The sequence below is a fragment of the Capra hircus genome, chromosome 16, assembly GCF_001704415.2.
Source record: "Capra hircus breed San Clemente chromosome 16, ASM170441v1, whole genome shotgun sequence".
NCBI classification, from domain to species: domain Eukaryota; kingdom Metazoa; phylum Chordata; class Mammalia; order Artiodactyla; family Bovidae; genus Capra; species Capra hircus.
This window is the reverse complement of record NC_030823.1, coordinates 5689518-5714671: the sequence shown is the minus strand read 5'-3', so window position 1 is coordinate 5714671 and position 25154 is coordinate 5689518. Positions and strand designations below refer to the sequence as shown.

Here is a 25154-nt window from a genome sequence, read left to right as displayed (position 1 = left end):
TGTACTGGGGAGCTCCCACTTCTGTTCAATGATTAGAAAGCTCTGTCTCATCTGATTTGAAAGTCAAATCTTCCTAGCTGAGGCTAATTCTCCCTGGAATGCTGAGCCTCTGAAGTGACTCACACGGGTCATCAAAAGCATCTCCTAGAGTCATGTGAACATGTTTGTGGGGTGTGGTGGGGTGGGGCCTATGTACCAACCCTGGGAAGGAAAAAATTCCTGTCCACTCTGTCTAACCTACTTCCCGGACAGATGTCCCATGCACCTTACAGCCTTTGGCTTCTTGGGTTTCCTCACCTCGTAGCGGTGTTGTAGCCACATGTTCTGGGAAACAAACTCACTTAGAAGGACAATGCAGATAGTGGAGTGCAGTTTATTACACCGGCGGGCCCAAGGCCGAGCCTCCTCTTAGCCAAGGACCTCGACCAGCATTTGTGAAAATCTTTTATACCCCATGTGTACGTGTCTGAACCCACCACTCCAAATTCCGTGAGACTTACATAAACCAAGGAAAATACAACCCCAATAACCCCATCATTCACGTGCCATGTGCTCATGTGCTCAAACAGTCAAACAATTAGCCAGTAATCAATAAAACCCGAGGTTACACTCCGATTGATACAGAAAAATTTATGGCATGTGAGTAACCTAGATACGATCTTCAAGGTTCCCCTGTCTGGAGGTGGTCTTACCCTTCTGTTGTTGTTTTCATAGGCACTAAACACAGAGTTCAGAGTCCATTGGAAAGGTGGCCAAGCATGGTCAGCATGAACAGCCCTAAGATGGAGTCCAGGCCCTATGAATCCCTTCCTCAGCAGCACCCTTAGACAGGGTACCACAGAGAGAACATAGATCTTTTCAAGCCATCAGCTCTGATGCTGGAAACCCATGCATGGAAGTGAAGGTTCTGCCATCTCTCTCTCTTTGATTCTTTTTTCCTCATTTTCAAATCAGAAAACTGCATACACCAATGTCCAACTGAGGAATGACATACTGGTCCCTGCTTTCCGCAGACACACCTTATTCTCCATGAGTATTAATTAGGTCATTTCATGAACTTCCATTTCATGAGGCTAGTGAAAATGATATTGTTAGTCACTCAGTTGTGTCCAACTCTTTGCCACTCCCAGGCAAGAATACTGGATTGGGTTGCCATTCCCTTCTCCAGGGGATCATCCTGACCCAGGGATTGCGACCTGAACCCAGGTCTCCTGCACTGAAGGCAGATTATTTACCATCTGCACAACCAAGGTAGGTGCAAACACACTGCGCTGCTCTACTGGCCTTCTCTGATCTTTTCTTTCTGTGGAAGGGTGGGGAGATGAGAAAATGGGATACTTGACTCTTTTTCCTCCTTGGTTTTAGATTGTGGTCACCAATCTTCGGACAAGCTGAGAAGTCCCTCTCATGACCAGAAAAGGCCAGAAGTGGGTGGTGACCCGATTCCTCGAAGCCACATCCCTTCCCCCAAATAGCTGAATAATCGTCTCACTCACTGGCATATGAAATTATCCAGCCTATAAAACTAACCACCCAGTATTTTAGGTCTGTCTCTGAGATGGACCATATTCTGTCTATGGAATGTGTATCTCTCTAAATAAACCTACTTTCACTTAAAAAAAAAATAAAAAGAAATTTGAAAGAAGTTATGTTTGTTTTATTCTGCTTATTGTGCCCCAGTTAGAAATATCACTTGCTCCAGTTAACTTTTCAGTGGTGCATAAATTAAAGTTGACAAATGATTTTGCTTTTCTTTCCAATGCAAAGTGCACATCCCTGGTTAATCCATGATCACACTTTCAAGGTAAGTGAAAGTGAAAATGAAAGTTGCTCAGTCACATCCAGCTCTTTGCTGACCCCGTGGACTATTCCCCAGGGAATTCTCCAGGCCAGAATACTGGAGCAGGTAGCCTTTCCCTTCTCCAGGGGATCTTCCCAACCCAGGGATCAAACCCAGGTCTTCCACATTTCAGGTGGATTCTTTACCAGCTGAGCCACAAGGGAAGCCCAAGAATACTGGAGTGGGTAGCCTATCCCTTCTGCAGCGTATCTTTCCGACCCAGGAATCAAACTGGGGTCTCTTGCATCGCAGGCGGATTCTTTACCAACTGAGCTATCAGGGATGGGTATTTATTGCCAGAGAATAAATTCACTCACATACCATCTCCTGTGTTGCAACAAAACCAACCCACTGGAACAGGACCATCAAATAGTAAGTGCTTGGGTCTGCAACTGGAGAAATGTGCTTCCTAGGCCATTGAATGCAGTAAAAGAATCTGATATGGTTTTGATTTTCAAAGTTTCCCCAATCAACTTTTCCCAAAAGGAGAAAATAAGAATCTAACTGGAATTTCCTGTTCCAGATGCAATACCCTGAAGTCTTATTATACTACACTCTCTGTTCTTATTTCAGGAATGTACTGAATTACCCCACTCAGTAATGTGTGCATTAAAAAAAAAAAATAGCATAAAAGCTTACTTGACTGACAGTTTCCTATTTCTATGCAGGTGATTTTTTTTTGTAAAATTCATACTAATAACTTTTTGAAGGAAAAATTGAATTTTTGTGTTCATATCTTCTTCATGTATTTAAAGATACCACAAAAACAAAGGTAAACTATAGAGTGCAGGCAGGCATTACTGCCTTCACGGTTGTACAGTGAAATTATTAGTGGAAATCCTGCTATCTTGAACAATTCTGCATTATAATTATCACATTTTGTTTTGCTAGTACATTTTGTTCTTTTCAAACCTAAATAATGTATTTAAATATACAAGAAATGGTGTTTCAGACTCACTAAAATTGACACAGATTGCCAAGTTAGCTGCTTTTATATATTTATTTTTATTACCAAATGAAATTATTTTCACCTCCATGGGAATAAAGAACATACTGTCACAAGGTATCTTTGGTATAAATACACATTCATTGATATATAATAAAAGGCTTTACATATAACTAGGGGAAATCTTTGCCTTAAGAAAAGGATGCCATTTAAATTTATAATTGCAGAATTAGATAAAGATAAAGTTCCCTTATTGGTGCTTTAATTTAAAGAGGATAAGAAACTATATTTGTTGCTTCATTATATTAGGTTGAAAGTAGATTTTAAAAAGCCTAAAACAAGTGACCCAAAGGTTTTAATCTAATTAAAATTAACATTTTATTTAATTCCGTACTCTAGTAGTTCACCAACTGATGTCAGCTTGGTTCCAGATAATTGTTTATATTCTTTAGAGGAGAGTCTCTGAAAACACAAACATTAATTTAAAAATGAATGTAGTGTATTCATGCGGTCTAAAGCTTTTACTTTATTTAAAAATTAAAGTATTTAATGGTATTCTGATTTTCCTTTGCTATCAATGTCAGGAATCCACAGTCAACACTGTAGGTAAAAGAACTGATTTTGACAAATGGTAGCCTGTGTCATTGAAAACATAATTGTAATTTTTGGAGGGGAAATGGCATATTGGAGTAGATGGAAACTTCTACCACAGGTGAGGTTACCAAAGGAAGGGCTAACATACAACTTTGGATGAACATTTATTTTTCCTGGTCTGGGAATCAATCTGACGCACAAGTTGGGTTATCTTAATGGGGAGAAAGGTAGTCAAGAACTCTACGTAGAAGTGATAAAACTCAAAATGAAGATGCCTCTGTCCTCCAGGAAGAGATTTATGCATCTCTACTCTTGAAGCAGAACTTCCTCAGTTTTTGATGTTATTAGCCCTCAAAACAAAACCCTGAGTCGTAAGATTAAAATCATGTAGAGGATGATAATCAATTTTCTACCACTAGATGGAACCAGAAAGCTGTTTGCATTCTCACGATGAGAAAAATCGCTGTGAAAGCGGCTATAATAGAGAAATGCCATTGAGCTTTCAAGCATTCTCAATAGTGAACATAAACAATGAACTCCCTTCTGAAAGAGATTTCAAAAGAAGAAAGGAAATAGAGCTCAAACTTTAAGTTTGAAAGGCTCATTGTACATGAAAGTGTTCCAAACTTATTTCCCTTAAAGTTTGTTTGTTCTTCAAAATCTCTAGTGTGGTTTTCTGAAGTGCTCAGTTAATTAAAGAAGTCACCTAATTATCACACACACAAATCCTAAAAACACTTGCAAAGCCTTTTCATCTACTTTTTAAATTGTCAGGTGAAATAGAAATTCATCTCTCATAACAACACTGCAGGCTCAGCTCTTTAATTCCATTATTAAATAGGTCCTATCCCACTGATTTTCAACTGTTCTCCTTCAGCATTCGTAAACATTTATAGCTAAAATGTGCCATCTCCCTGCCTTTCTCAGAACACAGACTGCTTGCTCACAGAATAAGTACCACATGCTTAGCTATGGTCAAGCTCTCTGTGCCCTGGTGCTTTTGAATTGGTCTCTGATATTTGTCCTTTTAGTTTAGAACATCACAGTGACATCTTTAAGAAAGTCATCTTCCATAAATATTAATATTGGGGATATAGAAGTTTCATAAGCTCCTATAGCTATTATTCACATTTTATCTTTTTGAGGATTTTTTTTTTTTTTGCTCTCTTAAAATTATGTGTAAGTAACAAGTTTCTTTAGTGTCTGTCCACGTTATCATTTGGCTTAGCCTCAAGGTGTGCAAACTAATCTTACCATAGCTAAAAGAAACTGTACTAACCAAACAGATCTACTAGGAGAAATTTATAACACATTCCGAACATACATAAGCCATGTCTGCAGAGTGCACTGTCTTGTATTGAATGTTAGACTTTTTGATCAGAATGTATGCATGTTTGTGTTTATCGAACTTCTAACATAGTGCCTCACACTGTACGGATGCAAATGATTATTATCTGTGGAAAGGATGAATGAATGAATGACCAAACATTACAATTTGTTGTTGTTGTTCAGTTGCTAAGTCGTGTCCGACTCTTCCCGACCTCATGGACTGCAGCATGTCAGGCTTCCCTGTCCTTCACTATCTCCCAGTGTGTGTGTTAAAGTCACAAAGTCATATCTGACTCTTTGCTACCCCATGAACTGTACAGTCCAAGGAATTCTCCAAGCCAGAATACTGGAGTGTGTAGCTGTTCCCTTCTCCAGCGGATCTTTCCAACCCAAGGATCAAACCCAGGTCTCCTGTATTATGGGCAGATTCTTTACCGCCTAAGCCACCAGGGAAGCACCAGCATGCCAAGCTTCCCTGTCCTTCACTATTTCCCAGAGTTTGCTCAGATTCATGTCCACTGAGTCAATGATATTGTCTACCACCTCATCCTCTGCCGCTCTCTTCTTTTGCCTTCAATCCTTCCCAGGATTAGTTATATTTTAACTCTAGTGCTATCTTTAACATGTGAATTCATTCATGACTTAAATTGATGGAAAATGCTTCCAAATTCTGGGCTTAATATGAAGAGTTTTGAGTTATCTCCTAATAAAAATATGCTATCAAATTGTATTACTATATCATTATAGAAGATTGTATCAATTGTAGAAGGCTGTAAACTGTATCATTGTAGAAGATTGTATCAATCTTCTATTGATCACATTCTCTGAGGTGTGAGACTAGAGAACTAGATCAGGGAAGATTCCTCACAGGGCTGTACATATATAAAGTACTAGTGACTATCGATACAAGTCTCTTGATTTTCCATTCTGTAAGTTGAGCTGTTAGCCACCCTCTTCCCTTCGATCTCTTCTACCTAATTTTACTCTAAAGTATCATTTGCTGCACCTTTTTACATTGTTAAAAATGTAAATATCTACATTTTGTTCACTGGCTATAAATAAATCAGTGGCTTCACATAAAATTGGAGAACTCATTGTATACCTTAAACATGTTGATTATAGCAAAGCTGGAAAAAAAGTACAGAGAGCCTGATAGCAGAGATTACATTAGGATTATTGCAACATAGTTCACTTAAGGGTTAAGTGGAATGATATTAATATAATCACATAACCTTCTCTGTAGTTCCCTGAGCAATTCAAGAGAGAATATCAAAGAACTTATTGTTCAGTATTATGGCACATTCTAATTTGATTCATTATAGTTTCCTTGTTATTTTCTTTGAGTTTATAATTGCCTTTTTTTCCAATTGGGAGAGAAAAGAGAAACTTCCTCTGCTACATTTAATTATATATGTTGCTTTTAATGTAGTCCAGTCTCTTGTTGAGACTTGTCTGACTTTTCATATCTTGACCATAGCTTTTAGGAATCTTTGGTTTTATTTATTGTACAGACATGTAACCTAGGTTCCATCAATCAGACACAGATGCAGAAGTTTGTTTCGGAAGTATGTTAAACGAGGACACAGGCCGGCAAGGCGCGTCCGTATTACTGAGACGTGGCCACAGAGACTCTTGGCTCCTAGGATGTTTCGAGGTCAAAGTTCCTTATTGAATTAGTTGTCAGGTGTGGTGATGGGAACTGTTCATGCATGTTTAGACTAAGTAGAGACTAACATTCTTGTTCTGTGAGTTATCCATATTCCTCCATACACCTCTTTGTAGTTAAACTAGCTTGATGAATACCCTTGTCTAAAGTTAAGAGTCCTAGTCAATATTAAGTTTTCTCTGCCTTTCTACAAGTTTAAGAGAATTCTTCTTCACCATTACTGCTTTATAATTTGGCAACGCTATGTCTCTAGGTGTTATTCTCTTCCATTCACTGCCATTCACAAGGAAGAAATCCTGTGAATTTAAAGACGTGACTCACCCTTCTTCTGTTACGGTTTCTTATATTCTTTCCATGCTTTATGGGAACACGCACCAATCAAATATTACTTCTTTTGGATTGATCTCGAGTACTTGAATTGTTTTCCTAGATATTCTCTCTCTCTCTTTTATTTGAAATCCTCAAGACCTCTGAGATATTATCTTTCAAGGACTTTACTGAACTTTAATTTCAGCAATTACTCTATTAATTTTAAAAGGTCTTTACCTTCTATTTCCCTACCATACTCCTTTTCACATCTTTCTGAGACTAATAATTATAAATATTTTTAGTTATTTTGGATTTGTGTATTTATTATCACTATTTTCCTTATTACTGAAGAGAAAATCAGACCCTCCACAATCATAATTAACCAAAATTTAAGTTAAATATTCTGAAAATTTTAAATTCTACAAACAAAAATTCCTCAGCATTTTATTTCTTTGAACAGGCATTATCACCCTTTCATAAACCTTTAGTATTCTTGCCAACTATCACTTATACATCTCCAGTGTTCAAAAATATATCTAAATTTCTTTTTAATGTATTTTTTGTTCTCTTTACAGAGACTAACCTTGCTTCCAAAATATATGCTTGACTCTCCTTTTAAATGTTTTAGTTTTTTGACTTAAAAAAGTTGCTTGTTTACTAGTGAGTATAAGACCCAATGTTCCCTATAAACCCCAAACAATTCCAGTGTGAATACAGATATTGTTCTCTTCCTACTGCTGGATTTATGTTTCTTCAATATGAGTAGTGACGTTCTCCATTCAATATATGTTCTCTACTCAATAGCTGAATTTATTCCCCTCATTTCAACCTGCATGCTGCTGCTGCTAAGTTACTTCAGTCATGTCCGTCTCTGTGCAGCCCCATAGATGGCAGCCCACCAGGCTCAGCCGTCCCTGGGATTCTCCAGGGAAGAACACTGGAGTGGGTCACCATTGCCTTCTCCAATGCATGAAAGTGAAAAGGGAAAGTGAAGTCATTCAGTCGTGTCTGACTCTTCACGACCCCAATGGACTGCAGCCTACCAGGCTCCCCCGTCCATGGGATTTTCCAGGCAAGAGTACTGGAGTGGGTTGCCATTGCCTTCTCCTAACCTGCATGCTGGTTGTCAGCAAATGAGAAAAACCATATTTCAAAGTTCTGAGTATCATATATAGGGATATAAAATAGATTCCTTTGTCTGTGAATATGATTTCTTACATCTTATATTAGGCATGAAGGGGCTCAGACTATCTATAAATGTCAAATGAAGAGGGCTGAAGCCCTAGCCCGCACTATGTGCTAGCTTAGAATTCATTTAGGAAAAATCTGATATTCCCAATGGCAAATATCTGACTAAATTAATTATAGAGAAATGGTACTGTGCTGGGTGAAACAGAGGTAACTTGTTCTGTCTACAGAAATGCCATCAAAACATGTCCTTTTTCTTCTGGGAATCTTGCACCCCAGAGCCCCACTGGGGGCTGAGGCTTTGTGTTGCTGTATCGCCCTCTAAACATAGGCCGGGATGAGGTTTTCATCAAAAGCTCTTCCTTTACTCACTTTCCCTCTTCTAAGAGCTCACTGAGGTCTCTTCTTTTCCATTGATGAAAGCTGGTGATTTTTATTTACTAGCTGTCATTTCGGTGGAGCAGATGGTGAAGAGCAGATGAAGGCATTTGGATCATAAACTACTTTGAACCAGGGGCCTCAATGAATCATCTTTAGTGCATTTTATTTAACTAATGTTTATTGGGCATTCATGCTATGAAACATTATATAAGGCATGAATAAGACATGTTCTCTACCTTAAATGAAATTATGCCCTATCAAGTAGGAAAAAATAAAAAGACCTTAATACATACTCTGGCAGAATATCATAACATTCTACATGAACTCATAGAAAGGAGACATCACATTAAATTGGGAAGCTTAAAAATATTCACAAGGAGATAGAATATTTGAATTTCAGGAAAATCCTCTAGGAAAGCAGAAGAAAAAAATTCAAGGCAGAAGGAACAACATTTAAAAAGATGTAGAAGGCGGAAACCATGAAGTATATTTAGGATCATGTTATTTGGAGAACATGATACATAGAATCATGAGAATTAAGGACATAAAAATAAATTTGGATTAGAGAAAAGAGGGTCCTCAATAAATAAAATGAACATACTTAAATCTAATTTGATAACACAGAAGATGAGCTATTAAGGGACTGAGCAGTATCTGTATTTCTCAAATTATGTTTAATAGAATAATGTTCTAGTTGATCTTTCAATAGGTGGAAAAACATTTCTCAGGTAACCAAACAGATTTTGGATACACCTAATAAAATGCATTTCTGTGCAGATTTTCAGTGCAGGTTAATCTCTATAAAAGAAAAATGAGTAACCTTCAGATATATAATTCAAACCTCCAATTGGTGTGTGTGTGTGTGTGTGTGTGTGACAGTGCGTGAGTGTGTGTGTGTGTGTGTGTGTGCTTGTCATGGGAGAGATGAAGAAATGCTCACCAGGAACCACAGACAATCCCAACTGTGATGATCAAAGAAACTGACTTTTGTGGAACCAGCAGAACTATTTGCTTTCATGCTTTCTCTTTTTTTATCTTCCTGGGCAAGACTAATGAAGTGACAGCCTTTGACCAGTCTTTGCTTTCTTATCATCTCCTCGTTCATTTACCCTACCTCAAAATGAAAAAGTCTCCATCGTCCAAAATTTTCTCAGAACTTCCCAGAAACCAGTGACCTCCAAATTCTGCTTCTTCTCCATCTTAAGCCATCTGTATTGTTAACACTCCAGTTATTTTTTTGGAAATCCTTGCTCCTTTTTATCCTGTGATGCTACACTATATTTGCTGTCCTTTTCTCCCATCTGTTTCCTATAAGGAGTAATTTCCCAAGGAAAAGTCTTAAGTGATCATTTCTCCCAAATCCCCACCATTTCTCCTTTCAGTTCTGTGGCCCTGAACAACCCTGATCCCTCCTCATGCTTGCATGCTCAAACGCTCCGGTCGTGTCTGACTCTTTCTGAGCCTATGGACTGTAACCCCCCAGGCACCTCTGTCCATGGGATTCTCCAGGCAAGAACACTGGAGTGAGTTGCCATGCCCTCCTCCAGGGATCTTCCCGACCCAGGGATCGAACTCTTATCTCCTGCATCTCCTGCATTGCAGGTGGATTCTTTACCCATTGAGCCACTTGGGAAGCCCTGATCCCTCCTCAGGAACCAGTAATTCCTACAACCAAAGGTACCTGCATCAGAAAAGCAAAAAGATTCAATCCCAAACTCCTTTCTCCTTCTGCCAAAACCACACATTCTATAGTCCTCTCCTGTCCAACCTCAGTGTGTGGAGACATTTTCTTCCTCTTTTCCCCTTGTCTATATCCATATCTAATCAGTGGCCAAGGTTCATAAATACTAACTTTGAAATATTTTTCTTATCAATTCTCTTTCCTCCCATTGATAAGCATAAAGAGCAAAGAATATTACCTTTTGGATGGGACAAATGAAATAAATGTTTTTGTGAAATTAAGTGGAAAGGAAAAGAAAATATTAAATTTGGATAGAGATGGAATATTAAGATGGGTCAGCTGAATGTCTATCAACTGTTCTGATAACTTGGCATCTGTTTGCTAAAATCATCACAGTCCATGTTTGACAGCCTACTGCGATATCTGCCCAATGAATAAATTTCTGTTCATCTTTCTAGTATGTTTGCCAAATAAATCAAAATACTAATTTAATTGACAATAAGAAAAGCCACTGCCAAGAGCACTAAACACCCAAATGTAAATGAAGGAAGAGGGGAAAACTGAGAAGGGCTAAAATACAGAGTAAACGTCAGTGAGTAAAAGGAATACAGTTATTCAAAGTCATTTAAAATGGACCCCATCTAGTTGACTCTCTGATCAACTAGAACAGGAATGAGTATATTAACATCTAAATAAAGAAAATGTAAGATTGTAGGAGCATTTATGAGCCTTGCGAGATGCACTGGTCTAGGTCGTGGCTAAGTTGATGTGAAAGCCTCCTGCTTAGTCACTCAGTATTTGCGACCCCACGAATTGTAACCCTGTCAGGTTCCTCTGTCCAGAGGATTTCCCGGACAAGTATACTGGAGTGGGTTGCCATTTCCTCCTCCAGGAGATCTTCCTGACTCAGGAATCGAACCTGTGACTCATGAGTCTCCTGAACTGGCAGACAGATTCTTTACCACTGAAGCCACTTGAAGTAATCAGGGAAATGCAAAACAAAACCATACTTAACATATGGTTTCCATCTTTGCCCCATTTCCACAGGCTAGAGGAAAAGAATTAACAAACGTATGAAGGTTAAGTGGGGAAATCTAATTCTAAGGCTGGATTAGGAACTCCATTGTCAGACCTAAGAGAGGACTGTCACTAAATAAGCTGCCCTCTCTATCTCTAATTCCTGTTTCCTTTGTCTACCTTATTTGCTTCAGAACTCTTAATTATTATCTCCTTAAGTACCTACAATCTACAGAGCATTTAATTTAAAAATATATTTTCAAATTAGACTCTTTTAGATTTTGTATTATATTTTTTTGTGTGTTTGTTGGATCTAAGTCTTTAGCTTGTGTCTATCAACTATTTTTAGTCAATCACCATTTGTTATAGAATGAACTTTTAATAATATTATTCCTTCTTTTTTAATGGAGAAATTTGAGTATTACTGTAGGTATTGTCTCAATTAGTGGTTTGATAATCCCTACATAAAGCATTTCTAGGCAACTCAACATTTCCCCATTATACTACTTAATTTAGCTCCCAAGTTTGCTTTCTTATTATTAAATCAATATATTTGAGGTCTCTAATTTCTGCTGATGCTTAAAGGCAAAATTTTAAACATGTTCTGTTAATGAGTGAATCTTCACTATACCTTCAATTAATGCATAACAAATTACTTTAGTCAAACAATATTATTAATAAAATATATTAAATTTTTAAAATTAAGTGATCTATTAGGATGATCATTTATACTGAAGTGATGGTATTTATCTGTTTAAGATAAGCTAGAATATATAAAATGTCTTACAACTCAATAATCATATTGAAATAAGAAACATATAAGAAACAATGTGATTAGAAAATGGACAAAAGATCTGAATAGGTTTTTGTTCAAAGGTGATACAAAAATGGTCAATAAGTGCAAGAACTAATTTTAACATTATTAGTAATCAGGGAAATGCAAACCAAAACCATAATGAAGCACCACTTTGCATTCAATAAGAGGGTTATGATGCAAAAAGCAGATAATAACAAGCATTGCTGAGGACAGGAAGAAACTGGAGTCATGATAGATTGCTGATGTCAATGTAAGATGATATAATCCCTTCAGAAAACATTTGGGAAGTTCCTAATTAAAAAGGCTATTATTACTGGTGTGTGTTGCTTGCTCAGTCACTTCAGTCATATCCAACTCTTTGTGACTCTATGGGCTGTAGCCCACTGGGCTCCTCTGTTCGTGAGATTTCCCAGGCAAGAACACTGGAGTGGGTTGACATTTCCTCCTCCAGGGGATCTTCCTGAGACCCAGGGATTTAACCCTTGTCTTTTGTGTCTCCTGAGTTTCCTGCAATGGCAGGTGCTTTCTTTACCACCAGCACCACCTAGGAAGCCCATGACTCAGCAATTTCACTCCTAGATATAGACCCAAAGAAATTAAAGACATGTCCACATAAGAATCTTTACATTCATATTAAGAACAGCCTTATCCATCATGCTGGAAACAACCCAAGTAGCCATCAGTTGATGAATAGAAAAGTAAAAAGAAATATATCCATACAATAGAAAACTACTCAGTTTAGAAAGGAACGAAGTAATGACGCATGTTACAATATGGATGAACCTTAAAAACATTATGGCAAGTGAGAGAAGCAAGTCCCAAAACAGCATACACTGCATGATTCCATTCATATCCATCCGTTGCAATATGTATCCGTTGTAATATTCCATCCACTGCAATATGCAATGTGAAAGGAAAAATCTATAGAGATAGGGTAAAGTTTGTGTTTGCCTATAGTTGGAAGAGTTTGGATACAATGTGGGCTATTGCAAAAATGTAGAGAATTTATGAGATAATGAAAATATTAGGATTTAGCAGTGATAGTTGCACAATTCCATGACTATACTGAAAACTACAAAATCGTATACCTTAGCAGGTGAATTATATGGTATATGAATTATATCTCAATAAAGCTGCTACAAAGAAAGTACTTTTGGTGGATTAAAGCACTTATTGTGTCTTTTAATTGGGGAATGATTTTGCAGGTCAATCTTATAGGAAATCCTTACTTATGTAGTAATGTTTTCAAGATCACCACTTTCTTTTTTAATATGACAAAATTCATTAGAGTATATTAGGAAAAGTCCTATTTGAGGCAATGCTGAAATTCTTTTTAAATTTATATGAAGTGCAATGTTCACCAGGCACTACTGTGTGCCAATAAATAATATTTACTAGGAGTTGGAAAATGTTATTTAACCATTCTATAAATACTAATGTGTGTTAATGTTGAAGGGCTTCATTTGATCATTTGTGCAAGAATGAAGCTGACTAAATTCTCAGCTCTACAGCTGTACGAATCTGTGACAAAGATGGATGACAAAATAATGAAGCCATGTGGTAAGTTCTATGAATATTCAACTAGTTGGTGACAAAGTTTTCAGTATTTTATTTAATTCCATCAAAATGTTGAGTAAGTCCATCCAAGAAAAACAATTTCATTTGTGGTCCTGTTACATTTTCTCTGTTGCACATCTTAAAGGCTTATCAGTGTATAGAATAGAAATAGTTATATTCAGAACTTTGAGAAAATTGCTTCTGGGAAGCTCTTTCTGTCTCTATAGAGCAGAGACATAATTAGAGAGAAAAGAGGTAAATTTACTTAAAAACACCAGAGGGACTATACTATTTTTCAATTATCAATTTCCTCCAAGCAGTACTAAATCCCAGGAAAGAATTTCCTTTTCCTTGATTTATTTGATTTGGCATTTCACTTAAACAACTATCAATTAACTCACTAAATTTAAATGATTATAACTGCAAGCACCACTGTGGAATTTACTTAGAAAATCAAATATTTTGTCTAAAATATCAAGTAAGGAATATGAAAAGTATGAAATGTGGTACAACATTTATCACTTTAAATAAGAACAGTGACTATATTCGCTGATTGTATTTAACTTGATAATGCAAGTCAAAAACAACGTCTATGGTTTAGGAAACTCTATTAAAATAAACAAGTAGGAAAAAATGTTCTGAGGATATAATTTCCTCAATACCCTGAAATTCATTAAATAATTTCTTTTATACTACATTAGCTAATTTGATCAACTACTCTGTTATCATTCTATAATAATTATAAAATTTTAATTTTGAGCTCATTTGGGTACAGACAGCTTTCAGATAAAAACTTACCTCAGAAATAGAAAAAGAATGACTTTAAGACCTTTCAATAGTGACTGCTGTCATCCTGTTTTTCAAGATTTTATTTGCTAAGCATTAATTTTGAAAGTAGAAACAATACCCTAATTCCAGGCCTAACTAATGATTCAGGCATATAATTTAGGATAAAACAAATCATCTCTCGATTAGCTAGAAAAGACAGCAAATCACTGTCAATACCCTCTTTGTCTTGGACCCTGTAGTAGGTCTGTATTTGTCTGTCTACCCTCTGTCTACCAAATGATGATAACTCACACAAATGCAAGTAAAGGTACATATCTAGCTGTATACTTAGGCTTACTGTATTTCTAAATCACATAACTACACGTATATAATTCTTTTTTATACTTTAAAATGCATTATCTTAAAGAAAAAATATACTTACTGCCCTCTAGAGGTATGAACCAGTAGTGTAATAAGAGTAGATGTTGCTGGGCATATACAGTTTAAAGCTAACATGGCGTATTTAAACTCTTCTTCACAAACAACATGATCTGTTTGAAATAAAATAGGTAAATAAGAATAATTTACCTTGGGATAGTAGTATTTTAAAATAATACGTAAAACAGAGAATAAAATTACAAAAGCTTCCATATAAATACACTTGCTTCAGAGATATTTTTACATGTGCAAATTTATCTCCAGGAAAAATGTTTCATAAGAGAGAGTACTAGACTGTGAGGTAAGTTACTGAGGTACAGCGGGGTTCTAACCCCAGATATGTCTTTAATAAAACTGACAGCCTTTGGCAAGAAGTTTTTCTCCTGTGCCTTATCTGTACAAAAAGGTAAGAAGGTGGTAGGTGTGAGGTACAGCCTGTATAGTAAATTGAAGACTATACACAGTCTCCTTTACTTCTGATAATTCTACGGTATGAAATATAATAGTTCTGATTTATAACATGATTTATTTATCAAATCCATAGTCACATAACATAAAACCTTAGAATTACTTATTAAAAAATGTGGTAGATAATATTTGCACAACATATAAGTAATAATTTGTACAATCAAAACAACTACAATTATCAATAAAAATTAATCCTGATATAAATATAAATTTAAATTACACATTAACCTTAGGATCTAAGGTCATAAATGCAGAAGATGATAGAGTCCAGTTAGAAATGATAATAAATGGCATAAAAAGAAATTCAATGACATGAAAACAATAGAGTGCTAGAAATGATGACGCATGGTGGGGGGGAGTGAAGGTCATGTTAAAAGGAAAAATGCCATTCAGCCCAAGTAAATTGTTTTCATGCAGGAATGAGGGCTCAGATGCCATATGCTCAATTTTCCACAGAAATAACATTTTAGAGAAGCAATTAACGTTTGGGAAAAAAAAAAAAGCTGTTTGTTTGGGGGGAGAAAAACCTTCCCTTCCAAGTGAACTGCTGTAGCTGATATTGGAAATAAAGACTGCTTAAAGTTCTAAGAAAACAAATATTCTTAGGCAGTAAATAGCAGTTTTAGCTAATGAAGAAATGGGTTGAATTTGTGAGTCTGATCTATGAAATGAAAACATACACCATACAATTTATGACAAAACAAGATTACTTGGGAAGTGATTCATCAAATGTTCCAGACAGATATATAATAACCTTACTCTTGTTTGCATAACATCAGCAAGCACATGAAAGAGCCCATTATTTTTCTTTTTCCTTCATTTCTTTAATTCATTTTCTTTTATATTTTATGGAAAAAATTATAAGCTATGGTTACACATCAGGATTTACTCTTTAAAAAACTCAAGAATCTAACAATGCTTCTTTTTTTCTGCTTAATACTGATAAGTATTATAATAATAACCTATAAGAAAAATCTCCAAAATATATAACGATGACTTAATAGTTTATAAGAGGACAGTAGGTTCTAAGTCCTATTTTGAATTTAGAAAAGTATTCAAAATATCTGCAAAGGAACAGTGACTTAAACTGCTATTTTAATATTTCTCAAATAATTTTTAAGTATATAATGCCCAACCTAGGAAAATAAAGTTACAAAAATGCTAAATGAAGAACAATTTTACTTTAGAATCATACGATCGCCAAACACATGGGGTCTATAAATTTTAAACCAAAAATTGAATGCATGATTGAAGAAAAGTATGTATATCTATTATGACATGAGATAAGAATATTTAAAAATCCACTACCAGAAAATTTGGAAGGTATGATTACCACACATGCAATACCAAAGAATGCTCAAACAACCACACGATTAAACTCATCTCACATGCTAGTAAAGTAACGCTCAAAATTTGCCAAGCCAGCCTTCAGCAATATGTGAACTGTGAACTTCCAGATGTTCAGCTGGTTTTAGAAAAGGCAGAGGAACCAGAGATCAAATTGCCAACATCTGATGGATTATCAAAAAAGCAAGAGAGTTCCTAAAAAACATCTATTTCTGCTTTATTGACTATGCCAAAGACTTTGACTATGTAGATCACAATAAACTGTGGAAAATTCTAAAAGAGATAAGAATACCAGACCACCTGACCTGCCTTTTGAGAAACCTGTATGCAGGTCAGGAAGCAACAGTTAGAACTGAACATGGAACAGACTGGTTCCAAATAGGAAAAGGAGTACGTCAAGGCTGTATATTGTCACCCTGCTTATTTAACTCCTATGCAGAGTACATCATGAGAAATGCTGGGCTGGAGGAAGCACAAGCTGGAATCAAGATTGCTGGGAGAAATATCAATAACCTCAGATATGCAGATGACATCACCCTTATGGCAGAAAGTGAAGAAGAACTAAAGAGCTCCTTGATGAAAGTGAAAGAGGAGAGTGAGAGAGTTGGCTCAACATTCAGAAAACAGATCTTGGCATACAGTATCATTACTTCATCGCAAATAGATGGGGAAACAGTGGCTGACTATATTTTTCTGGGCTGCAAAATCACTGCAGATGGTGATTGCAGCCATGAAATTAAAAGATGCTTACTCTTTGGAAGGAAAGTTATGACCAACCTAGACAGACTTTGCCAACAAATGTCCGTCTAGTCAAGACTATGGTTTTTCCAGTAGTCATGTATGGATGTGAGAGTTGGACTCTAAAGAAAGCTGAGCACCAAAGAATTGATGCTTTTGAACTGTAGTGTTGGAGAGGACTCTTGAGAGTCTTTTGGACTGCAAGGAGATCCAATCAGTCCATCTTAAAGGAGATCAGTCCTGGGTATTCATTGGAAAGACTGATGTTGAAGCTGAAACTCCAATACTTCGGCCACCTGATAAGAAGAGCTGACTCATTTGAAAAAACACTGATGCTGAGAAAGATTGAGGGCAGGAGGAGAAGGGGACGACAGAGGATGAGACAGTTGGATGACATCACTGACTCAATGGGTTTGGGTAGATTCTGGCAGTTGGTGATGGACACGGAGGCCTGGTTTGCTGCGGTGCATGGGATCACAAAGAGTCGGACACGACTGAGCGACTGAACTGAGCTGAACTGAATACCATATGCAAATATTAACTTTCCCTTGGCTTAATGTACAAACTATATTTCTTCTAGCAGGGGACCATGAGAAAATGTGGTAGTTATATGATAGTTTGAAAATATTCCATCTTGTTTTCCTTCAGTGCTAAAAAATAAAAATTGGGTCCCCTTCCTTCCATTTGCCTCAATTAATGTGTGCCTCTCTGATTGGTTGGAAATGGCTGAAGTACAATCATATTGCACTGGCTAATGTTTCAAAAACTATAATCAGTTCAGATCAGTTCAGTCAGTCATGTCCGACTCTTTGCAACCCCATGAATCGCAGCATGCCAGGCCTCCCTGTCCATTACCAACTCCCGGAGTTCACTCAGACTCATGTCCATTGAGTCAGTGACGCCATCCAGCCATCTCATCCTCTGTTGTCCCCTTCTTCTCCTGCCCCTAATCCTTCCCAGCATCAAAGTCTTTTCCAATGAGTCAACTCTTCGCATGAGGTGGCCAGAGTACTGGAGTTTCAGCTTTAGCATCATTCCCTTCAAAGAAATCCCAGGACTCATCTCCTTCAGAATGGACTGGTTGGATCTCCTTGCAGTCCAAGGGACTCTCAAGAGTCTTCTCCAACATCACAGTTCAAAAGCCTCAATTCTTCGGTGCTCAGCTTTCTTCACAGTTCAACTCTCACATCCATACATGACCACTGGAAAGACCATAGCCTTGACTAGACTGACCTTTGTTGGCAAAGTAATGTCTCTGGTTTTCAACATGCTAACTAGGTTGGTCATAACTTTTCTTCCAAGGAGTAAGCATCTTTTAATTTCATGGCTGCAGTCACCATCTGCAGTGATTTTGGAGCCCCCCAAAATAAAGTCTGTTACTGTTTCCACTGATTCCCCATCTATTTCCCATGAAGTGATGGGACCAGATGCCATGATCTTCATTTTCTGAATGTTGAGCTTTAAGCCAACTTTTTCACTCTCCACTTTCACTTTCATCAAGAGGCTTTTTAGTTCCTCTTCACTTTCTGGCAGAAGGGTGGTGTCATCTGCATATCTGAGGTTATTGATATTTCTCCTGGCAATCTTGATTCCAGCTTGTGTTTCTTCCAGCCCAGCGTTTCACATGATGTACTCTGCATATAAGTTAAATAAGCAGGGTGACAATATACAGCCTTGACATACTCCTTTTTCTATTTGGAACCAGTCTGTTGTTCCATGTTCAGTTCTAACTGTTGCTTCCTGACCTGCATAAAAACTATAACAATCAGTGGGAAATAGAAGAGAAAAAGTAGCTTTAGGCATCATTTTTATATCTGTATATGCTTTTTTTTCTATAGGTAGTAAAGTTTTTACAGTGTCTATTAACCCATCAAGAATGTACACATTTCTGGAGGCAATTTTCCACATGGATACAAAGTTTTGAAAAAATTTAGTAAATACTGAATTATTTAGGAAGACAGTTACTGTATAAGAGAAAGTTTATTTTGTTAATACTATATGTGAGTCATTAATAGAAATTTAAGATCTTATCATTAATGTTGTAGCAGGCATATATTTATTGGTGCAAGCATCTGTTTTGTGTTGTCTTTTTTTGGTTATTCATATCTTGGCATTTACAGTGTTGAGATATATGTTTAGTTACTATTAATTACTTCTCTTCTGTTTCTCCTTCATATTATAAATTGCATATTCTATTAATTATTTAAAGTATATTCATATAGATATTTACATTTACTCAGAATTTTGTTCCAGGCTAGTAAAGGAAGTGTGACAAAATATTTATCATACAAAAGAGGTATTGGATCAGATAGGTTGAAAGCAATCATCTTAGATTAATGAGTTAATATATAATCTTGGGATTCCTTGTTAGATAAAATGAAAAATCAGTATTTTTTATAAAGAAAACATATATTTCACCAATAAGGATGACTGACACATGAAAAGGAATACTATGGCATAATAGTCTTCATTTACACAAATTAAGAAAGGTGAAACTCAGTCTGCAAATCAAAATTGAATTTACTCTAGATGTCTCCTCTCAGGCCCAAATCCATCCCTCTTCCTCAAACATTTATACTCACTTTTATTTCCTAACTTGAATACAAAAGCAGAATATTCTTTCATCTTATTTTGCCCCTCATTTCCCAATGTCATATGACTGCAAAGGTTTGTGGATGGTACCATTCCAGTCCTCTGTCTCTTTCTCACTCGCCTCCCTCCATTCCCACTCTTAACTACTTATTGCAGGTTGGTGTTGGAGAAGACTCTTGAGAGTCCCTTGGACTGCAAGGAGATCCAACCAGTCCATTCTGAAGGAGATCAACCCTGGGATTTCTTTGGAAGGAATGATGCTAAAGCTGAAACTCCAGTACTTAGGCCACCTCATGAGAAGAGTTGACTCTTTGGAAAGGACTTTGATGCTGGGAAGGATTGGGGGCAGGAGAAGAAGGGGATGACTGAGGATGAGATGGCTGGATGGCATCACTGACTCGATGAATGCGAGTCTGAGTGAACTCCCGGAGTTGGTGATGGACAGGGAGGCCTGGCGTGCTGCGATTCATGGGGTCGCAAAGAGTCAGACACGACTGAGCGACTGAACTGAACTGAACTGAACTGATCCTTATCCATTCTCTTAAGGGCCAGATATCAGCTTCTAGAATTAAAATTTATTTTTTCAAATTTTAGAAACAATATGCTTCATCTTGCAAACCCTGTGCACTAGATGTAGGGAGCAACCTATGCAAAAAACACTATTGTTTTTTTAGTTAAATGTATGAATACTTTTACTAATTTGAAAAAAAATGAAGTTCAGTACAGGGTTTACTAGCAAATAACTTCAGGTCAGATTTTACCACTAACAGAAATATTAAAATATTTTCTTTTCTCAGAATTTTCTGGATGAGGGATCTCAAATCAGCTAAAGGGATCATGGACCTTTATTTAAACACTAATAATCTCTCACTTGGGCTAATAAAACAGCTTCCTAAATGCTTGTCCTGTTTTGCAACTTTTTAGTGTCCCACTTATCACCCTTCTAAGACTGTGTGGGCAAATATAATTGCCTCAGTCATGAATGAATAAATGATATTTACAGCAATATGGATGGATTTAGAGATAATTGTATTAAGTGAAGGAAGCCAGACAGAGAAACACATATATCATATGATATTGCTAATGTACAGAATCTAAAGAAAAAACACACAAAAGAACTTATATATGAAATAGAAATAGATCCACAAACATAAAAATAACAAATGTATGATTATCAATGGGGAAAGCAGAGAGAGATAAATTAGGAGTCTGGGATTAACCTACACATTACTATATACACAATAGATAACCAACAATGACCTACTGTATAGCATAGGGAACTATACTCAATATTTTGTAATAAACTATAAGGAAAAATGAAATATATATGTATGAAAAAAATATATATATGTATGGAGAGAGTTAATTCTTGGGTAGGTTGATAAGGAGTCTGGGGCCCTCGAGGAGGAGAAAAGGACAAACGTTTTTTTCTACATTCCTTTGTCATAGTCACATAAAACTTTCTTTTTTTTCTTTAAGCCCAGAGCTAATGATATACAACAAAAGAACTCATCTTCCTCAAAGGTATGTTTTACCTTAAAGTCCTTACGGATGATTATATATCAACAATGTATCCTGCTCAAAGACATGTTTCTCCTTAAAAAAGTCTGACTAATCCTGTTATCTTAAAACGTATACTGTGGGAGTATCTGGTAAGATCTTCACATTCTTGAGATGTTCTTTGGATTTATTGTTAATAACCAGCTGAGAAAGTATATAGCTCCCTTGCTAAGACAAGTGACAGGGCACTCTCCACCCCTTCTGATGTCTACGTCAGAAGCTTTCTCTGTCCCTTTTTCACTCTAATGAAACTTCTGTCACATGAAGTTCTGAGTGTCTGAAGCCTCCCCCCTGGTCCTGAAGCTAAATTCTCTTCTTCAAAGATCACGACTCCAACATTGTCCACCATAACTATCAGTATGTGTAACTGACTCAGGCTTCCTTAGTAGCTCAGCTGGTAGAGAATCTGCCTGCAAACAGGAGACCCTGGTTCAATTCCTGGTTTGGAAAGACCCCCTGGAGAAGGGATAGGCTACCCATTCTGGTATTCTTGGGCTTCCCTGGTGGCTCAGCTGGTAAAGAATCTGCCTGCAGCGCAGGAGACCTGGGTTTGGAAGGTCCCTGCATCCGGAAGATCCCCTAGAGGAGGTCATGGCAACCCATTCCAGTATTCTTGACTGAAGAATCCTCCTGGGCAGAGGAGCCTCGTGGGCTATATAGTCCACAGGGTCACAAAGAGCTGGATACAACTGAGTGACTAAGCACACAGCACTGATTTACATGGCTGTACACCTGAAAGTAATACAACACTGTGTATCAACTATACTTCAATAAAATAATTAAATAATTAGGTAAATTAGAAATGAAACTGTGCTGGCCAATACAGTTGCCTTGGCCACATGTGGCCATTTAAGTTTAAATAACCTAAAACTAAACACAAATGAAAGTTCGAAAACAATAAAGTTCTCAGTAACACTTGACTACTGGCTAGGTATTCAGTTCAGTTCAGTTCATTTCAGTCGCTCAGTCGTGTGCGACTCTTTGCGACCCCATGAACTTCAGCACACCAGGCCTCCCTGTCCATCACCAGCTCTCGGAGTTTACCCAAATTCATGTCCATTGAGTCAGTGATGCCATCTAACCATCTCATCCTCTGTCGTCCCCTTCTCCTCCTGCCTTCACTCTTTCCCAACATCAGGGTCTTTTCAAATGAATCAGCTCCTCGCATCAGGTGGCGAAAATACTGGAGTTACAAGGCAAATATACATTATTATCAATAGCTAGAGAGTGCTCTTTAATCTGCCAAATGGATTAATGACCTTTCATAAATCTGAAAGATTTATAGGATATATTTCCAATTCCTTAAAATGTCATTCCTAGACTGTCAGAATTTGGGTAATCTTATTAACATAATACGTTATTCTTTCCATGACCCTGCTCAGTCACATTGCTGCTAAAATTGTTCATATATAATAACAGGAGAGAAGGTAGAACATATGGGAGTTCTACCTTCAGACTGGTGAGTATGTGCGTAGGCAGAAGTTTATGAAAACTTTGTTTTTCTTCCTATGGTTCTACTTTCTTAGTGAAGTAGGTTGGAATGTTGATAGGCAAGAGGTTGGAGGTAAGAAGAGAAAGCATGGCAAAGCTGTTTAAGAGAGGGTAAAAAGAAACAGATTTAGGAAACAGAATGACTGTTTGGCACCTGCTAGACCCCTAAAAATTAGTGATCGTGAATTTAAAGTGGGACTAGCCTATGGGCTGTCTTTTGTTTCGATTCCTCTGGCCACTTACATGCATGGAAATAAAATCCTAGAAGACAGTTGACACTACGAGTTGATTTTTGACTAACGAGTCAAATTAACAGAGAGTCAGCAAACTGAAATGCCAAGGTAGCTGCCATGCCAACCAAGCCAGAGACAGGGGTGGGGCAATAGAAGCAAAATAAGGCAAGTGTACGAAAGTTCTTAGAAAAGAACTTTAAGCACAATCACTGACACATGCAAAGGACTAGAGGAAATCTGTTCCAATTTCAACATTCTCTGTAATCACTGAAAATAGTGAACAAGAATCTATGCTTAGGAACAGACAAGTTATTCTGTACAGCAGGATGGTCTCTAGTCAAAAAATTTCCTGCAAGGTCTTTGCAATTCATGTCCACAGGATAATCACCATTCCCAGGGACCAATGTCTGCCATGTGTCTCCCTTTCATTTTCCAAAAGCTAATATATTATTACACTTATCTTGCCCCACTATTCTATATGCAAATGGGGTGGGAGTGAAGGTACCTAACTCATTTATTGGTTTGTTGTTGCCAGGCTATTAGGGTCCACAGCTAGAAATGACTGCATTATCGAGATATCCTGGACTTGGAGCTAGATTCAACAACTGAAGCAACTTTGGTGTGTTTTTCATAATAATGGATGAGTATCTTTCCTGGTGGCTCAGATGGGAAAGAATGCTCCTCTTGCAATGCAGCAGACCCAGGTTTGATCCCTGGGTTGGGAAGATCCCTTAGAGAAGGGAATGGCCACCCTCTCTAGTATTCTTGGCTGGAGAATCCCAGGGGTAGAGGAGCCTGGTGGGCTAGAGTCCATGGGGTCACAAAAGAGTCGGACATGTCTGAGCAACTAATACTGAACACATTTATCTTATTGTATAGAAAAAATACTGTGCCTGGATACGCGGGTGGACAAAAAGATTTGAACTGTGGCTGAAACTACTATCATCTATATTCATTCTCTCCTTGTTCCTTAGTAAGAGGCCCTCATTTTCCTGCACATATCCCCAAGTTTCAGCTGGGTGGGTGGCTCGCCAGGGGGCAACGGCAAGTATCGGTTCCTCAGTTAAACACGGTTACTAGACCAAGTTTTGTAAACTTCTGGGTTAATATTTGGCAGACAAAACCAGTTTTGTCTAAATTCTTTCCCTCTCATTGGTGAGGCCACGTATGTGACCAGTTTTGATTATGCAGACAACATTCACTCCTTAGCAGAGATCAAATCTGTCCATGTTTTCTAATTCTCTTCCCTTGTTGAAGAAAACATTTCCTCATTTGAAATTACATATATTCCGTCTTGTGTTTCCTTCTTGTCCTTGTAAAGTTTCTGTTTGTTTTGACTCAGCTTTCTCTCTTGTTGCTTGTTCTTCGAGCATAAGTGCTTGGGATCCAGTGGGGTCACCACTGAGTGTGTCAGGCCCTGAACAAGGTCCTGTTCCCTCAGAGCCTCACTTGCCTCATCTTTGACAATGTAAATAGTAATAGTATTTACCTCATGGGATTTTCTGAGGGAAAGAGTAGATAATGAGAACAAAATGCTGATCAGAATGCTACACAGATGATGGTGATCATCCTCATTTAGATCACTGGAAAAAGTGAAAAGTGAAAATCAAGTCGCTCAGTCATGTCTCACTCTGTGGCACCATGGACTGTAGCCCACCAGGGTCCTCCATCCACAGAATTTTCCAAGCAAGAGTACTGGAGTGGGTTGCCATTTCCTTCTCCAGGGGATCTTCCAGACCCAGGGATCACTCAGATGATGCTAAATGTTTATCATCACAATTCGGCATTACTAAAAATGAAATGTCCATAAGCCATCTTGAAATAATGTCAATAACACAGTTTAAAATCTTAAGGAGTAAAAGGATATAACTCCACTGACACAAAAGCAGACTGCACAAAAAAAGTGTAACAACACGACTCAAACTGTTAACAGTAGCCATCTTAAGGAACGGGGGACAGTTTTCAAGGACTGCGACTTTTAAAACAGCAGGATTATGTGAGATCCGGGGCTTCTATTTTATTGCTACATTTATCATTTTTGATTTAAAAGCTTTTCAGATAAGCAACTATAATTAGTTATAAAGTCATCAATAGATATGATCAAATCTATTTTGATCTATTTCGACAGAAAGTCGATTTGTTAATTACAGTTTAACAAGTCAGAATATTTTTAAGGTCTGCTTCACAGTATTTT

General features: G+C 37.3%; 1 protein-coding gene across 2 annotated transcripts in view; it reads right to left on the bottom strand.

The window, feature by feature from the left end:
• Positions 1-25154, bottom strand: part of KCNT2 (potassium sodium-activated channel subfamily T member 2) — a 439686-nt gene that overhangs the window by 130266 nt on the left and 284266 nt on the right. For both annotated transcript variants that reach the window (XM_005690450.3, XM_013970060.2), the window contains exon 14: positions 14536-14644. In XM_005690450.3, the coding sequence (XP_005690507.1) occupies positions 14536-14644 (109 nt within the window). The remainder of the gene's footprint in view (positions 1-14535; positions 14645-25154) is intronic.